We start from the raw sequence: 17499 nt of genomic DNA, 5'->3' as shown, positions 1-17499 counted from the left end.
GTATACTCCAAAACCAAACCAATAGCTTTTTGGCTGGAATTAAAATAGCAATCATCTAATTATGACTCCTTGAGGTTGCACCAACAATACTAACTAATTCTAGCTACACCAAAATAGCAACATTCTCACATAATTCAATCTTAATCAAGCAGGAAATAAATTTTGACAAAAATACATGGATATGATTAGAGGCATTACTAAATAAATAATTCCACCACCAAACAAGTTGGAAGGGTGGGATTCACGATACAAAACATAGCATATGCCGAAAACTAAAACAACTTCAAATTAAATAAAAAAAACAATTATAGAATTCAAATATAACTACTTAACTAACCAATTCGGAAACAAAATCTACGCAAAAACAAGAAAACAAGTCTTAACATAACAAAAATACAATAAAACTACTAGCCCCTAGACAAGGATGGGCCAGAGTCATCCGTCCTATGTCGACGACGTTCATGCCTCTCAGACTTAGAAGACAAAGGACCCTCTTGAGGTGGCATGCGTCTTAGAACTTCTACTTGGGATCTCCGTGTTGTCTCCGTAAATGTATTCATGGTGGTCCAACGCTCATCCTCACGTTGAATGAGAGTTTCCATGTTTGCCTGGAGATCCCGGTGACTATCACCGATCTTCTCAAAATTCTCATGGATGGTAACCTGCCTAGTCTGAAGATCTTCACAAATGGTATTTAGAGAATGCATGCCACGATGCAGTAAGGAGGCACGGGCTTCATTCGTAGTAGCCTTTTCCCAAACTCTGGCATCAAAACATGACGTCTCATCCTCATCCTCCTCACTCGACTCTGTCTCAACACCCCTATCCGCAGGCAACTTCCACTTCCTCTGAATACATTCCTTATAAATCCGTGGATTTGCATGCAACTTCAACATAATCTTATCAGTCTTCGGAACACAACCCCATTGCATCATAATCTTTGTAATCAAAGTAGGGAAGGGTGCATTATTAATACCAATGCATCAAATCTTAGCTAACAAAAAGTCGAGGATACAAAAATCATACCTCTTCTCCTATAAAACCTAGAGAACGTGCAGACAGTTCGAATTAATGTCACTGACTTCCGTAGTGCAGTTGACATTCTGACCAACCCACTGAGCTACAACCAGTTGGTTGGTCCGTAGAGACGATTGTTGAACACAATGCAATTTCATATTATATTGCCCTTCCAATACCGTCTCTCTCATCAAAGCCTCAATTCCTCCAAACTGAGATTCTTGCAATGTTAGTATGAGACGTTGTGCCTCAATGCCAAGAATCCTAGACAACACCCCTATACACAATTCCCTCCTCTTACCATTCACTCTCACAAAAATCTTCTGACCCTCAATCTCCATCTTCTTATAAAAACTTAACACCAAATCGGTGTGATAAAAATCATTCACCGAATACCACAACCCTTTCCACCTCCTACTAGTCATCTCGGTATCATAAAAGGGTGAAAATTGGTTAGAAGCAAAAGCTTGTTCCGGAAGAAATTTTCGGTTTTGAGAAGCCATTAGGGTTTGGAATTCGAATTTGGGGTGAATGCTAGGTGGGAAAGAGTTTGAATTGAAACTCTAGTGAAAAAAATGGAGTGGGTCACGGTGGTTTTTGGATTTTCTCTCTCTCTCTCTCTCTCTCTGTTTTTTTTTTAGGTATCGATGCTATTCTTGGAGGCGTGGAGAAGATGAAGAACGTGAAGGGGTTTAAACGCGTGGGTTTTAACCTGTTGGGCCCAAGCCCAAAACAAATTTGGAAATACCAATTTCGTTCTATGCCGCGTAAAATTAAAATTAAAATTCCCGATTTGTTAACGGTCTGATTTTTGTGAATGAGCTATAAAAACGAGCATCAAAGATAGTACAATCCAATGATCTAAAAAAAAACTCAAATCTAACCGTGGTTAACATATAAGAAAATAGAAAACACCTCGTAGTACGTGCATGACATAAGTTATGTGAGCAAAAGGAATCTAAATTCATAGATAGTGTCAACCCGAATCAAAATACGACTAAACGACATAACAACAAGAATAGGAAGTTGAGAGAACAAGATAGGAAATACCAAACACCCCACCCCCAAACAAATTTTAGAACTTGGTTTAGAAAATTTGTTTAAAAACGTGGGTCTTTTAAAGTCAGATTCCCTAGACTTACTAGATTACAATTTTTATGGTTTTAATAATTTTTTTTTTTTTTTATAAATAAGGTTTAAAAGAAAGGGAAACAATAAAGAAATAAAAACATAATTCACTCCATAGAGAAACATGACTCAAAAACCGAGAAAATATGCAAGAGTGGAAAACGTGAATTATGTTAAACGTGGACTTAGGATCCGGTATTTACAGCCACACAATCCAAAGGGAGGGCCTGGTTATCTTAATGGTGCACTACCAAAATATAAGAGTGGAATAGAGTACACCTAAGAAGAAAATGAGTCTTTTATAGTCAAATACTCAAGACTGTATTTAATAAATATATATATATATAGATAACCTGCAGTTTACCATATATCAACAACTGAAAAAGTTGGGGGTCGTTCCATAATAAATATCACAGAAAACACCTCCAAACACAATCAAGCACCATAATTTCCCATGACGTGGCGTAGTGGAATGAGAGTGAATACAGATAGACCTAGAACCTAACCGAGCATGCAAAGTCTTCTTGTTATTTCAGTGAAAGGGTGGCCAAGTGAATGATTGTGAAAAAAATGGATGGTTGTGGAAGATATAGTGGATATAGATAAAGTTTAGAAGTAAGGAATGGAAGAAATGAGAGTGTGGGTTTATCATAAAATTAAGTGGTGGAGTGGGTTGGTATAATCACACAACTGAAAATGAAAATATTAGGTGGCTCTTTAGGTAGTATTTTCTTACTAGGAGAGTTTAGAAAATCATGAAGCACAAGAGAAACAAGAGGGTTAAGTGCAAACTCAAGGGTCCTTTGAAAAGGTGGAGGGCGGGGAATCGAGGCGGTTGGTGCACGAGGTAGTTCTTGATAGGGTAGATCATCACAAGCTCTAAGGAACTTATTGAATTTCTCATCTAGCTTGGTTGCATCCACATGTTTATGGTATTCCTCTACATCTTTGAGAAAGTCATCAATCTCGTCCAAGGAGTCGAAATTGTGATTTTGGTCCTCGTCCATAAGAATGGTATCTACGTACTAGTGTGGGGACAAAAACATCAGAGTCGGAATTATCGAAAGAAATGAATTGATGCATCTGATTCTCAGGAAACGTCTTGTTGAAATAATCTTGAGCTAGGCACTCGATCATGCTAACCTCTCCATTGATAGTCCTATCTGGGAACTATTGCATCGTTTTAAAAACATTTACCTCAACAGAAAGATGGCCAAAAGACATGGATATTGAACTATCGCAGCAGTTTATGAGCGCGTTGGTAGTAGCCAAGAAGGGACGCCCTAAAATGATAGGAACAGAGTCATTAGCGACTTCAGTGTCTAGGATAACAAAGTCGGTTGGGTAGTAAAAAGTTTTAACTTTAACCAGCACATTTTCAACCACACCCTTAGGATACTTAATAGAACGATTAGCTAATTGCAATGTCATTTTAGTTGGTTGCATCTCGTTTAAACCTATTTGTTTATATAAATAATAAGGGAGTAAGTTAACACTCGCCCCCAGGTCTAATAGAGCAGTTGTCGTGTGAGTATCCCCTAAGGTGCATTGTACAGTAGGACGACCAGGGTTCTTATACTTAACTATTCCATTATGTTCATATAAAGTTGAGAATTGTTCAATTAAAAAGGTGTCTTTTGGTATATTGGTTTTCCGCCTAGTAGTGCATAACTCTTTTAGAAACTTAGCATGTTGTGGCAACTTTTTAATAGCGTCAAGAAAAGGTAGGTTTATCATTAGATTTTAAAAAACTTTCCTAATCTCATCAAAGTTAGTATCCTTGTGTAACATGGCTAGTCTCTGGGGAAATAGTGGGTTCTCTCTATATTTAGTATAAGGATCGATAGGAGTTTTAACCTTGGCCACTTTTCTCTTGGGTTGAGATTTAACTGGTACCTCTACAGGAGTAGGATCATCAGTTACTACATCAGTATCTAGTAAATTATCAGGTGCAATGACCATAGGTAGGGTAACAACATGCATAGTTACGACGTTATCAACCACTCTGCCAGAACGGAGAGTGGTGATGGCATTTAGCTCACTTACATTAATATTTTCATTACTAGGATTACCGGTTACTTCAAAGGTTGTGTTTGGCATTTTAGGATTAGGTATGGCTTAACCTGGAAACACACCTTTTGGTTGGGCTTTCTCTTGGGCTAACTGCTGGATGGAATGATTAATGGCTTGTAGAAGCTATTGGTTAGAATGATTAAAGGATTGTAACATCTGCTGGTTAACCTGCATGTAAGCGTCGAAACGATCCGGTTGTGAAGGTTGGTCATGGGTGGTGTGACTGGAACTATCTCACGTTGATTATTAATGGGTGGGTTGTGATAGTTATTAGTAACCAGAATGATACCTCTATTAGCATTATAATTAGTATTATAATTATTATAATTACCTTGTCCCTGTCCTTGTCTCGGTGGAGCTTAGCTATAATTGGGCGCTGGCCTAACATTTTGATTATTAAACCCTGGAGGTCTAACTTGATGATTATTGTGCCAACTGAAGTTGGGATGCTGTCTCCAAGGGGCGTTAGGTTCGCTATAAATGGAACAAACATTGTTCGGCTGAGCGGATGGTTGTTCATAGACTAGAGGACAATAGGAGTCGAGATGCTCAAGACTCAAACAGAAATTACAAGGAACAAAGTTGACATTCATGACAAGCCGACGTAGGCTTTTGTTGGACATAAATGGCTTCTACCTTTTCAGTGAGAGATTCGATCAAAGTTTTGAGCTTAGGATCAGGTTTAACCTCAAACATACTGCCAGCCTTAAATGTGGAAGAAAAATTACTAGACAGGGGGATGTCATTACCCCCCCCCCCCCCCCTGATTATTTTGACATTTAGATTGATCTTCCAAAAACCTATAAGCCTCTGAGGCACCTTTACTAAGGAAACTACCCCCAGTCATTATGTCAAGAACCTCCTTATGGTGATGTAAAAGCCCTTTGAAAAAGGCATGAACAAGCGTGTCTTTCACAAGGTTATGATGTGGACACTCTATGAGAAGATCAGTGAAACGATGCCAGGCCTCTGAAAAGGATTCATGAGGATTCGGGTGGAAGAAATGAATCTTTTGAAGTATTTCATCTTTCTTCAGAGGTAGATAAAATTGTTCCATGAACAATTGAACGAGGTTGGCCCATGAGTCCACAGAATTAGGCGCTTGGGCAGTTAACCAAGATGTCGCCTTATCGGCTAGGGTGAAAGGAAACACCCTCAATTTAATTTTCTCCAAATCAACGATAGGATGATAAAATGTGGTAAGAACTTGTTCAATCCTACGCATATGTTGATAAGGTTTCTCGTGGTCTAAACCATGAAAAACGGGTAACAAATTAAATATATTCGGGGGGATTCGAAAATCCCCCACCGAGTCTGCAAGAACAATGCAAGACTTAGGGCTATCGTTAAGGGCTTTATAAAAATCAGAGAGAGGAGTCTCTATTTCGTCAGCCATTGTTGCAGGTGTAGTGTTTGGTATTCTAGATAGGCGTGTGCGTTGACGTTTGCGATAAATAGCAGAAGATGGTTTACTAGTACCAGACCTTAATCTCATAGAAGGCTAAGGCCAATATAAAACAAACCACTATCAACAGTTAAACAACCCTGATATGCTAGAATTAAAAACCCCTCTGACAGAAGAGGCGAGGACTGGAAGAAAGAGTACCTAAATGCCTCCTTGCTACGCGTTTGAATAACGTCTTGTATACGCGATCATAGTGTATTCACGAACTTGGAAACACTGAATAACTTGAACGAAAAAAGTTGGAAACTAACCTGTGAAAATCGGGCTACCTCATAAATGGGCGCGGGCGCGCTTAGAATTAGGCGTAAAAGGGCACGGGCGCGCTCTTGCTTGACTCGATGTCCAGTGATTTGAGCGCGGGCGTGCTTGGAAATAGGCTAACAAGGGTGTGGGCACGCTCTTGTTTGACTCGATGTCCAGTAATTTGAGGGCATGCGCGCTCTCGAAATAGAACACTTTGGGCGCAGGCACGCTCCGTGTAGAATTTCGAAAAAAACAAATTCCTGAACCAAACAAACACAGTTAGAACCAAACAAAGGTGGGTGGGCTTAATGGGGTTTTCGTAGGGATCAAAATACTAAAGGAAATGAATTTAAACAGAACTAAGATAGCAGCGACGCCATTTGATAAATTGTAAAACGATAGTTTTACCTAGACTTAACTATTTATGCTATGAATAAGTAAAACTAAAGCTTAACGTTGCTATGATATCAAAGTTATCTACTCTCGGTTATCGGGAAATATGTGGAGTAGAGAATTCATTCCACTCTTAGGTTGTTTAAACGTAAGGTTTCCTAGTTCAATCGTACTAACTAAACTAATGAGAGTAATGAAGTGTACTTATACTAATATGGTGATTGAATACTAAAATGTGAATATGGAGAAAGGATTAGGGGGATTCAATTCCACTTGATGTATTCATAATATGCTAGTAAAGATTATTGCAATCCTAATCAAATAAGATTAAGTGTTTGATCCCTAATTATTCATGACAATCTCTGCCAACTAATAATTAGCATGTGAGGAAGTTCAAGCCATTCTCATGGCGAATCAACTAACCTACTTGAGTGAAACTCTTAAGAAGCAATAATCCTAACTAAAACATCAAGTCTTCATCAAGCTTCATCAAACCCCTCTGATAGAAGTTTAGCTAGAAGTCATTAGACTATCATTAATAAAGAGATAAGAAGAAAACATAATGAAGAACAAACTTGGATTTTATTGATATTATTGAATAATGAAGAACAAATAATTAATTTAACACTAATGAAAGAGCTAATGAATTAAAACTTAGGTCTAAACTAATTAATAACTAAGTCTATGTCTAATTATATAGCTATCAAGGTATATGAAAGGGAGAGAATTATTCTACAACCTAAAAACTAAGTATTCTAGGGTTTCTAACTAAGTAATTGAGAGTTATGCCTTACTCCTCTTTATATAAGAGAGGGCTAGGTTTACAATTTCGTGCATGGGCTTTGGAGCCATGTTTTGGGCCTTTAAAGCCCAAAACCTAATTATATATGTCCAAAAAAGGTTTCACTATTGAAAATTATTGCAACAGCCGTTTCATCCACTTCTACTCCTTTGATTGGGTCAAAGCCTAAACTGTTAGAAAGCTCTTTCCGAGCCGGTCATTTTGACATATAATAGGCACAATTCTGAGGTTTGAGTCCAAAGATACGGCCTACAGAAGTTCTGTTGAATTTTCTTCTCTATTTCTGCCCGCATTGACTTTGACTTTTCAGCTTTCATCGGGCTTTAAAAAGGCTTTTTTCTCCTTGAATCGTGGCCTTTAAGTATAAAACTTCTTAGCAACCAACCTTTGCTCCTTTATCTCGCAAAAGTGACATATTTCTTCTCATATTCGACTCTAATGCCTGGAATACACAAAAGCACATAAACAGTACTTATTCTTATTTATTATACACATAATTGGTCTAAACGTAATGATATTAAGGGGTTAAAACTATAGTTTTGGGCTCTTATCAGTTTTCTTTGGATCGATATAGCCAAAAGTTCACACCTATAAAAAAAAAATTACCGATAGTCGCCCCGTTGAACCTTTCATTAACCCTTTCTATTTCACAAAAAATTCATTACCCATCTATTCACTACAAATAAATAAACCCACCTAGATAATGAGTATGAGAAATAGGATGAAGTGCGGAAAAATGAAGAGAAAAACTTGTCACAAATCAAAATCAGTTACCTGCTTCAGAAGAAAAGAAAAAGAAAAATAGAAATATGTTTCCAAAAAAAAAATCGAAAGAAAAATCAAAGTTAGAATTTCCCCCAAAATCAAATCAAAAATGAATACAAAGGCTTGAAAAAGCCAAGTATGAAAACTCATGTTAGAAGAAGGAAAGAAAATAAGGATTTCTCTAGTATAAATATCTTGAAGACCTTATTCTCTCATACTTATCATTTTCGAGTTTTCCATTCCATTTTCTTCTACACTACCACCTAAACCCCATAACACCTAATAAAGACCTCTAGCTCAATTAGGAGTAGAGTGGTGTGATAATAAGTAGTAGATGTGAATTCTCGACCTCTACTCCTCTGACTATCATTGAGTATGTGAGGAAATGTGTGCCCACTACACACTGGAGTTTGCAAAACTTGAGTGGAAAAATAAGAGAGAAATTGTGTTTCAACACATACCTGTGAGAACCTACTTAAGGACGTTATCCAGAGGATCTAGAAATGGCCCTGCTCGTACATTTCATTGTAAAGATCAGTGCATGCATGATCATATGTATATGTTTCTATTATTGTATGTATATTAACTTGAATTTCAAAAGAATTAATCCTTGTTTCCCCTGCTAGTGAGATGTATAGATATATGAGATTAATTATGGGAACAAGCCTTTGTTACTGAGTCGTTGTCGTATAAATGAAGTTTGTGAGTATCTTCTCTAGAAAACTCTCATGAGGCTATAACTTGTCCACTAGGGAATTCCTAGTGGTTTAAGGCCTTGTTGCATACGGTCAATGCAACCGCACTTTGCGAAACGAGACTTAGTATAGGACAACACATTTTTGGTCACTTATCGCTTTATAATGTCTCTTCTTTGCTTGAGGACAAGCAAAATGCTGTTTGGGGGTGGTGTGATAAGCACCCAAAACTATAATACTAAACCCCATAGAGACATAGCATTTTGGTTAATTGTGTGTTTAATAATCATGAAATAATTATATTTTTGTACTCTTGCAGGTTTTCATAGTTACCGTGAATATGATGATAAAACATGCATCAAAGTACGAGAATATTGTGTGTACTTGAAGTCTTTCCACTCAGCCCCAGTGAAGCCCAACAAAGCCTGACTAGAGCGAAGTTTCCAAAGGAACAAAACCAGTGCAGATTGGGTCCACGTGTAAAGAAGCAACAAACTTTTAAAGCTCACATCTTTCAAACCTGGACGCCGAATTCGGCTAGTGAACTGCCAGAGTAACCAGGGCGACGAACTCTACGCAAAGACAGAACATTGTAAAAATGCCAAAATCTCCACTGGACACAACATGTGGACCCACTTTGTGGGGCACAAGGCATGACGAGTCAGCATAGGCAGGTGGCAAGTGATGGTCACAATTGTGTGACACCTTGCACATAAGAAAAGACGAAACAAATCAATGTATGAATTTATTTAAGGAAAACAACAAAACCATAAAAAGTTTGGATTATTATGGGACAAAAAGACAAAACCTTTAAAACAAAGTTTGGATTGTTTGAAATTAGAAAAAGACAAAACATAAATGAAGGGGATTTACGGAGACCAGGAGCTATATATATGAGAAGGGGACCTTACCTTTTTTAGTTTTTAGTTTTAGAATATAGTTTTTAGCTTTACATTCCTACTTTCATTTCCAGTACGTATTGTAGCTTTCTCCTTCCAGTAGCTTTCCAAGCTTCAAGTACTGTAAGTCCTTTACTTAATAAAAATCAGTTTTTTTCAAGTTAAATTCCTGTTCTTTATTTACTTGTTTAGTGTATACAATAAGATCAATCCATCTATCATGGCCATGAGCTAAAATCCTCCTAAGGGGGATGGTTAATGATGCTCATGTGAGGATCCAGATTGACACTTTAAGGTTCCAGAATCACTACTTAGGAATTAGGTGTAGATTATGCATCCAGTCCCAAAATGACTAAGACTGTCCAAGTTTGATGTGCTGATGCTCTAGAATAGTCTCGCGAAAGACCCAAAATGTCTCACGCGAGACTCTATGGTGTCAGATAGCTCTCTGATTTGTCCAGCTAATGTAGAATCGAACCAAGAGCTGAAATAATATTCTAGAGATGGAATATTAGTTCAACTCCTTATGCTAGTGAGATGAACTCAGAGATGCGTGCATCTTACTAGGGATCGATACGCAACGCCGTCTCGGGTTTGTCTATGAACTCGAAACGAATTAGAGCTATAGTGATATGGTATTATAACTGTTGAATATGTTTCTTGCATGAGTACGGTTAACCTTTTTCCTGTTTCTCTATCCCTGTTTATTTTACGTAGAAATTAATCGTTATTATTTTATGTAACTTGCATTGCGTTAATTTCCCTAAAACCTATGAAATAGTTTGAAATCCTACTCACTAAAAGTTGTAAATCCAGTTGTGAACCTTGTCAAGCCCTAAGGTATGGACGATCCCTGACTCGACCTATCCTACAAACCCACGTGAGTAAGGTAACTTGACTAAACAGACGACTAACGGACTTTGGACTGCAAACTTTGGACTTAAAGGAAAAAACCTGAAATGACCATTTATCAGACAACATCCTATTATTGGATTTGTCCACAAAGTTCAATATGTCAAAATTTGAAAAGTCAACAATCAAAAAGTCAATGGTCAACATTAAAGTCAACGGTCAATAGTTACAGGGTCATGCCCAACAGTCAACGGGCCCCCAAAATCAGTTTCATCCAAAACTCAACCCATGACCCATTAACTAAACAGTGAACCTATAAAGTCAACGGTCAACAGTCACAGGGTCAAGCCCAACAGTTAACAGTCAGCGAGGTTCTTTCCCAAAATCAGTTTAATCCAAAATTCAATCCATGACCCATTAACTAAACAATGAACCCATAAGTCCTAAACTGACTTGGCTAACCTGAACCGGTTCAATAACTTAAGCCTTAACCCAGCCCATAAAATTAGATTTAGCCCAACTAGAAATATCTAAAAGAAACCGGTCCAACACTAACAACTACATTCTGATCCACTTAAAATAATAAGGACATATGCCACAAAAATAATAGAAACTGGCCCAAGCCCAACTAACTGAACATATCTCATGTTACCAAAACAAGATTGGGAGCACCGGATCGTGCTCTAAGTCATCTTCCCCACCAGCACCAACAACTCAATTTCCAGCCACCACAAACTTCCACTCGCCACTACTCCAAAACCGTTCAGTATTAACTGAAGCTTTAGATAGTGGTGGAAACTTCAAAAGAGTTTGTTTTTAGAAGTAAGGTTCATCCTAAATTAATTAGAGTTTGAGTGTGGGAGTTGTGAAGAAGAAAAGTAGACTCTTGTATGGATTAGATTGACTTTAAGCTAATGAAAACATTGAAAGATTTAATTCTTGGTATTGAAATGACTTGAAAACATTGAAAGAAAGATTGATTAAAACTTGAAATAAGAACAACAAGATAATATTGAAGATTGAAATAAGAACAAGTAAATAACAAGTTTTGATTGAAAGGAAATAAAACAAACAATAAATTAAAAACTTGAATTAAAAAACTAGACAAGAAATGAAACAAACCAAATGGTTTGGATCCTAAGACAATGGATGGTTTCTCTCTCCCTTACTTTTGGGTTATATACCCCTACTTTTGCCTTTTACAAATTTGCCCTTCTCCATTACAAATTAGACACCTCACACTTCACTTTTACTTTTGCTTTTTGATTTCTTCTTGACCAAGGTAGGTTTAGGAATAAAGTCATATTTTGAGATAAGGGCATCCATCTCTGGTCTTCTTATTTGAAGGCTTTGACCTTTGACCTTGACCTTGACTTTGACTTTGACTTTTTCAGCACTTTTCTATAGCAGCTTCTGGTCTTCATAATAAATGTGATTAATGCTCCTTTTGGTGTTAAGATACATCTTTTATGATAAGTGGTATGAAATACTCCATAACCTGAAAAAGGTAATAAAAGCTATGAGTTGTCTTTTCATTAAGCGTAAGAAAAGCTGTAATACAATAATATACGGGTAATAAAACACATATTTAGGAGCTGGTCACCCCCCCCAAATAGCATCTTGCTTGTCGTCAAGCAAGGATGAGAAAAAAAAAACTAAAATCACAAATGGGTGATTTATTATAAATTATATTAATCTCGTTTCGCAGAGTGCGATTTCATTGACCATATGCAACAAGGCCTTAAACCACTAAGAATTCCCTAGTAAACGAGCTTTAAGCCTCGTGAGAGTTTTCTAATAAAGATACTCACAAACTTCTTCTATTTACTACAAAGGGTCTTGTTTCCTTATTTATTCTCAGAAGTTCATACATCTCATTAGGGGTGGATAAGGACAAGCTCCTTTGAACTTAGAATAACATATATACAGTAATTTAATCAGCTAAAGATAAATGCGCAAAATATGAGCAATGAAATGCAAAAGCAGAGTTATTTTCGATGCTTTTGGAGAGCTTCATTAAGGTGGGTTCTCACAGGGGTGTGTTGCAATCACAACTCTCTGATAGATTCACTCAAGGTTCTTTCTCTCAAGTGCAGTGGGCATTTATATTCCTAACATACTCAAATGATGTCCAAAGAAATCATGGTCGATTGATCACGGTTGCCACTTACTATCACACCATCCTATTCCTAACCGAGCTATATGTCTTTTATTAGGAGTTACGGGGCTAGGGTGATGGTTTAGAAAGAAAAAGGAAGGGAAAAAACAAAATCTGATAAATCGAGAAACTGGGTCTTCAAGATACTTGTAACTAGAGAAGAACCTCGTTTTGTTCTTTTGCTTTCGAATTGTGATACATTCTTTTTACCCTTTGGCTTTGTGAGTCCATATGATTTTGAATTTTGGGAGTTCTAACTTTGCTTTTGTTTGCTTTTGTTTTTGATATTGTCTCTTTTTGATATTAAACTTTTGGGAGATTCAATATTTTTTGACTCCTTTGATTTTTTTTTTAGAGTTTTGGTTTTTGATGGGTCTTTCTTTTCTTCTCTTTTTGAAGAAAATAAATGTTATGTTTTTGTACAAGGTTTTTTTTTTTTTTCGATATCCATCCAGTTCTTAACTTGTCAGTTGGGTAAGCTTTTTATTGTGTGTTGTAGCGGGTTAGGAATTTTTGGTAAAGAATAAAAGGTTTTTAGAAAAGGTGAAGGCTCAAGAGGGGTAACTAGAGGAAAACTATATTTTTGGGATTTTTAATGTTTATTTGGCTATATCGATCCAAAAAGGGGCCTAAATTCTCTCTTAGGATATAGCGTGGTGATCAAGCAAGTGGACGTGTGGTCTTTCTATCCGGATATCCTTTGTGTCATCACTCAATAATCATTCAGATGAGGCTTTTGGCTAGATTCTCAAAGGATATGGAACTTAATTGTTCTAACCTTGGCTTCGAAAACTCACTGTTATATACAAACAAATGCTAATACATGCCATTCATGAAAATATGCAGAAACTATTGTACATATATTAGTCTAAGTACGAAGAACAAGTCCATACTCTATTTCTATAATGAGACTTCTAAACTTTTTATTCATCATAGAAAAAGGAAACAAGACTTTTTAATACTAAACGGAAAAATATTTTTGGTCTTTTTCGAAAAAATTTGAGAAAGGAAGAAATATACTATACTATATAGAAAATATCTAGTTTTTGCAAAATGTTACTATACCACCCCCCAAATAGAACTATGCTTTGCCCTCAAAGTATGAAGAGATAAGGAAAGAAATTACAATAGAAACATGAGCAAAAACAGCGATACACATGTATTATGTTCTTCATGATGAAAATACGCCACCCCTAAATAAGTTTGGGGCATAGGTTGTTTGATATAGAACGAGAAATACATGGTTTATTATACTAGGTATATTTATTCTACTATAAAATCTTTTTGGGGTTTTGTATTTTTGAAAACATATATATATAAAATGCATAAAAGAAAAAATGGAAAATTTTGGCATGATGTGTTTGTTTTACCTTCTACTCATATACCAAATTCCACAACAAAAACAAAACAAAATAAAACAAGCAAATAATGTTAAGCATATACTTAAACTTATACTACGTCATACACGTAAAAAAGAAATAGAAAAATAAATAAATCCAACTATACGAACACTAGGAATCCTAGTCAGAATCCGTGTGTGACTCGTCTCGACATCTAGAAAATCCTTCTCCCTGCTGACGTCGGGACCTGGCATGTCTATCACTACGCGGGAGCACGTCTCTGATGCTCTGCAGTATTCTAGTGACATTATCCTGAAAACGTCGCTGCTCCTGCTGGAAGGACCAATGCTCCTCTTTGAGGGTATGCTATTCTACTATAATATTCCCCTGAGTTTCCCTGAGCTTGTGGAGATACAAATGCAGAATCCTTTGGCCTCCTTGGAGGAAGTGAATTCTGTCCATGAGTTGAGTGAACTATCAAGTGGTATCTTCAGCGAAGTAATCCACCTTCTGGGTCGGGCATGCTTACTCAGCGTCTCTGGTTTTAGGTGGAAGCCATAACTTCTAGACGCAGTGGGCATAGAAAGGACTTGCAATAGTGTCCTTGACCTCCACTAGGGCATCTGTGGCTTCAAACCCCCAGTGCTGCTTGATCTTGGTGACCAGCACTGGTAGAGGGGCGATTGACTTATTCGGTTTGCAGAGTTGCTCAAAGATAAAGGAGATGATGCAGAAGCTATTCTTTTTCTCTTGAAGAATCCATAAAAGATGAAGCATCACCTTACCTATATCCAAAGGCTTGGCTGAGCCTAGTAGGTTGTAGGCTGTCCACTGAGATACTGCTAGCTGGTTCATTCTTAGCGAACTCTGAAACGCGTAGTGAGACTTGGGGTTTTTAACCCCCTCAAGAAGTGTCTCTACCATTATCACCTTGATGGTTTTTCCATTTGGGGACTATTCCGTCTGAACATAAGACTTCAGAGGAATCCCCAGAACTCCACTCACCACCACCTTGGTGAGCTCCAGCTAGCGGCCATTCTTGACAACCGTGATGCGGTCATCCTCCCCTCTAAGCATGCAGTTATAAAATGAAAGAGTAAGAGAGGGATAATAAGCCGCACTTTCCAACAAAACCAAGGGTTCCCATCCTCTTCTTCTAATCTCAGCCCTGAAGTGCACTTCAAACAGATCGGAATAGAAAAGGTCTTGAAAATTTTGCTCTGGCATAATTTAAAAACTCGAGCCATTTGGAATAGGAATTGATGAAATTGGGGTTTCTTGTTGGAATGGGGGTTGAAAATGGGGTAGGCTGTAAAAAAATTGGAGTGGTGGTGTGAATAGGTGTAGGGGCAATCACGAGTTGAATTGGTTGGCTAGGGTTGGGGATTTTCGTGAGGAAGAAGGAATGTGGGCAGTCACGTGGGCTAAATAGTTTGATGGCATGTGCCTCGCACATACCACTTTAAAGAAATTGAAATTTTGGCCCAAGCCCAAATGAAATCAGGAAATTTTGATCTTGTCCTCAGTGCCTTACAACCTTTAAGAGTCGATCCGCGCTTCGTTACTCGTCCGATCTTGACCTGTGAGGTACCAAAACGATCATCATAAAAAATGCAACATAACGGTATATGGTACACTCACATCCAATGGTGGATAAAAAATAGATGATGGAAAGAACTATACATAAATTGTAAGGAAATATGTACATATAACAGAAAGAAAATTTTAAATAATTTTTTGGGTTTTGAATAAGTTTGACTGAAATTTTAAAAAGGTTGGTCGTTTTGAGTCAAATCCTTAAGACTTGGAAGTTTTTGAAAACTTGAGCCAATCACAACCAGATGGCTGGATTACTCTCTTAGACCGAGCGTAATGCACTGGGGGATAACACATGTAGACTTTATAAATAGAATTATTATGAGGTTAAAGATCGGGGCAAGTTGGTGTTTGACAATTCAAGCACCAGCCTTCTCTCATAGCTCGTCTCTTTTCTTATTGCAAGCAAATGTGAATATATTATAAATATAAATATAAAGTTACATATTAGAGTTTCTTGCTACATAAGGAACAAAAGGAACAAAAGGGCATCTTGCTACACTCTAAGGAAATCTAAAGTATAACTGGTCCTAGTTTTCCAATCTTGTGATAAAAGGTGGGTTTTCCATACTCCATACAAAATCATCCTGGTCTAAAGTGGCTCCATGCTTTGTCGCAACATCCGCGCTGAAGTTGGCTTCATTCCCTCTAAGCATGCGATATCCTATAGTAGGAGAGCGCAGCAATAGCTCTCACCCATCTCGATTTCAGAACCCAGGGAATGTGGCCATTAAAGAAGGTTAGTGCAACTGATTGTGAATATGTTTCTAGCCAAACTTGTGTCCAGTTTCTTGCTGCCGCACCTTCCACTGCCAGAGTTAGTGCTTGACACTCCGCTTCATAGCTAGTAACTATTCCCAGTCCTTGTGCAAGTACGCCGAGCAGGTAGCAATGATGGTCTCTGAAGATTAGCCCCACACCCCTTCGACCAGGATTACCGATAGAGCTACCATCACAATTGATCTTAACCACTCCTTCCTCTAGTGGGTGCCATTTGACTTGTTGAATTGCTTTTATCGGCTTGGGCTTGTATTCGATCCCCAGAGAGTGTAGAATTGCCAATTCCTTGACAGAATTGAACATGTAGCTCTTGGACAGTCTACCAGTCGTATGCATTCCTTACCAAACCAACTTTCTTATGTAACGATAGTTGAAGTTTCAGTTGTTGTACCTCTGTGCATTTCTCATCTTCTATATTGCTACCAATAAACTCAGAACTATTGTTGTCCATAATTCCTTGATCAGTGGGCTTGCTTGGTTTGCATCTTTCAAAATTTCCTTCATATCGCCATTTCTGGTAACTGATAATGCATTCAACTGGAATAAGCTTTTAATCCAATCCTAGAGAGCCTGAGAGTTTGAGCAGTACCAAAATAGATGATCAAAGCTTTCTTCATCTTCCTTGCATCCGTTACAGCGGAAGCCAATTGGATACCTTTGCTTGTAACGTTGTCATTTGTTGGTATGATATGTTACAGAATCTTCCTAGCCATTCTAGCAGTTTTGGGATGAATGTAGCTATTCCAGATGATGTGGTGCCACCAGAAAATATTTCCCTTTTCCCTTATAGTGTCATAAGCCGAGAGGACCGTGAACTTGCCTTCCTTGTCAGGCTTCCAGATTCGGCAATCATCTAGCTCATTGCAAGGTGGGGGTTGAGAGAGAAGTGGCATGCCCAATGTCTCAAAGAGCTGCATAGTTACTATATGGAAATTCCACTGGTTGTTCCTTATCAAGTCGCTAACTCTGGTTTTGGGGTTTCTTCAGTCGATGTGTGGGAGCAAGTCAGCCACCAAACTAGGCCTAGCCCAAGCATCTCGCCACATATCCACTACAGTACCATTGCCAATGACCCAAGAAATGTGGTTTCTCATGGATTCCAAATCCCACTTAATCCCGGCCCAAATGGAGGAACACTTGTAATAGGCAACCCATTTGCCATTTTTCATTTTATACTTATGTTCCATGTACTTGGACTAAGAGTTATCAATGGTAAGCAGTTGCCATGCTAGTTTCATGAGGAGCGACAAATTCAACTCCTTGAGGGACTAGATGTCAAGCCCTCCTTCAGTC

General features: G+C 37.9%; 1 protein-coding gene across 1 annotated transcript; it reads right to left on the bottom strand.

Moving 5' to 3' along the window:
• Nucleotides 1–16074: 16074 nt before the first annotated feature.
• LOC147494716 (uncharacterized) lies at nucleotides 16075–16542 on the bottom strand. The gene has a single exon (XM_086568227.1). It carries the CDS (start codon nucleotides 16540–16542, stop codon nucleotides 16075–16077), a length of 468 nt encoding a protein of 155 aa, XP_086424353.1.
• Between the last annotated feature and the right edge of the window lie 957 nt (nucleotides 16543–17499).

Source organism: Coptis chinensis, chromosome 6 (assembly GCF_015680905.1).
Source record: "Coptis chinensis isolate HL-2020 chromosome 6, ASM1568090v1, whole genome shotgun sequence".
Taxonomy (NCBI): Eukaryota; Viridiplantae; Streptophyta; class Magnoliopsida; order Ranunculales; family Ranunculaceae; genus Coptis; species Coptis chinensis.
Note: the sequence above shows the minus strand (reverse complement) of the source record. Positions and strands in the feature narration are given on the sequence as shown.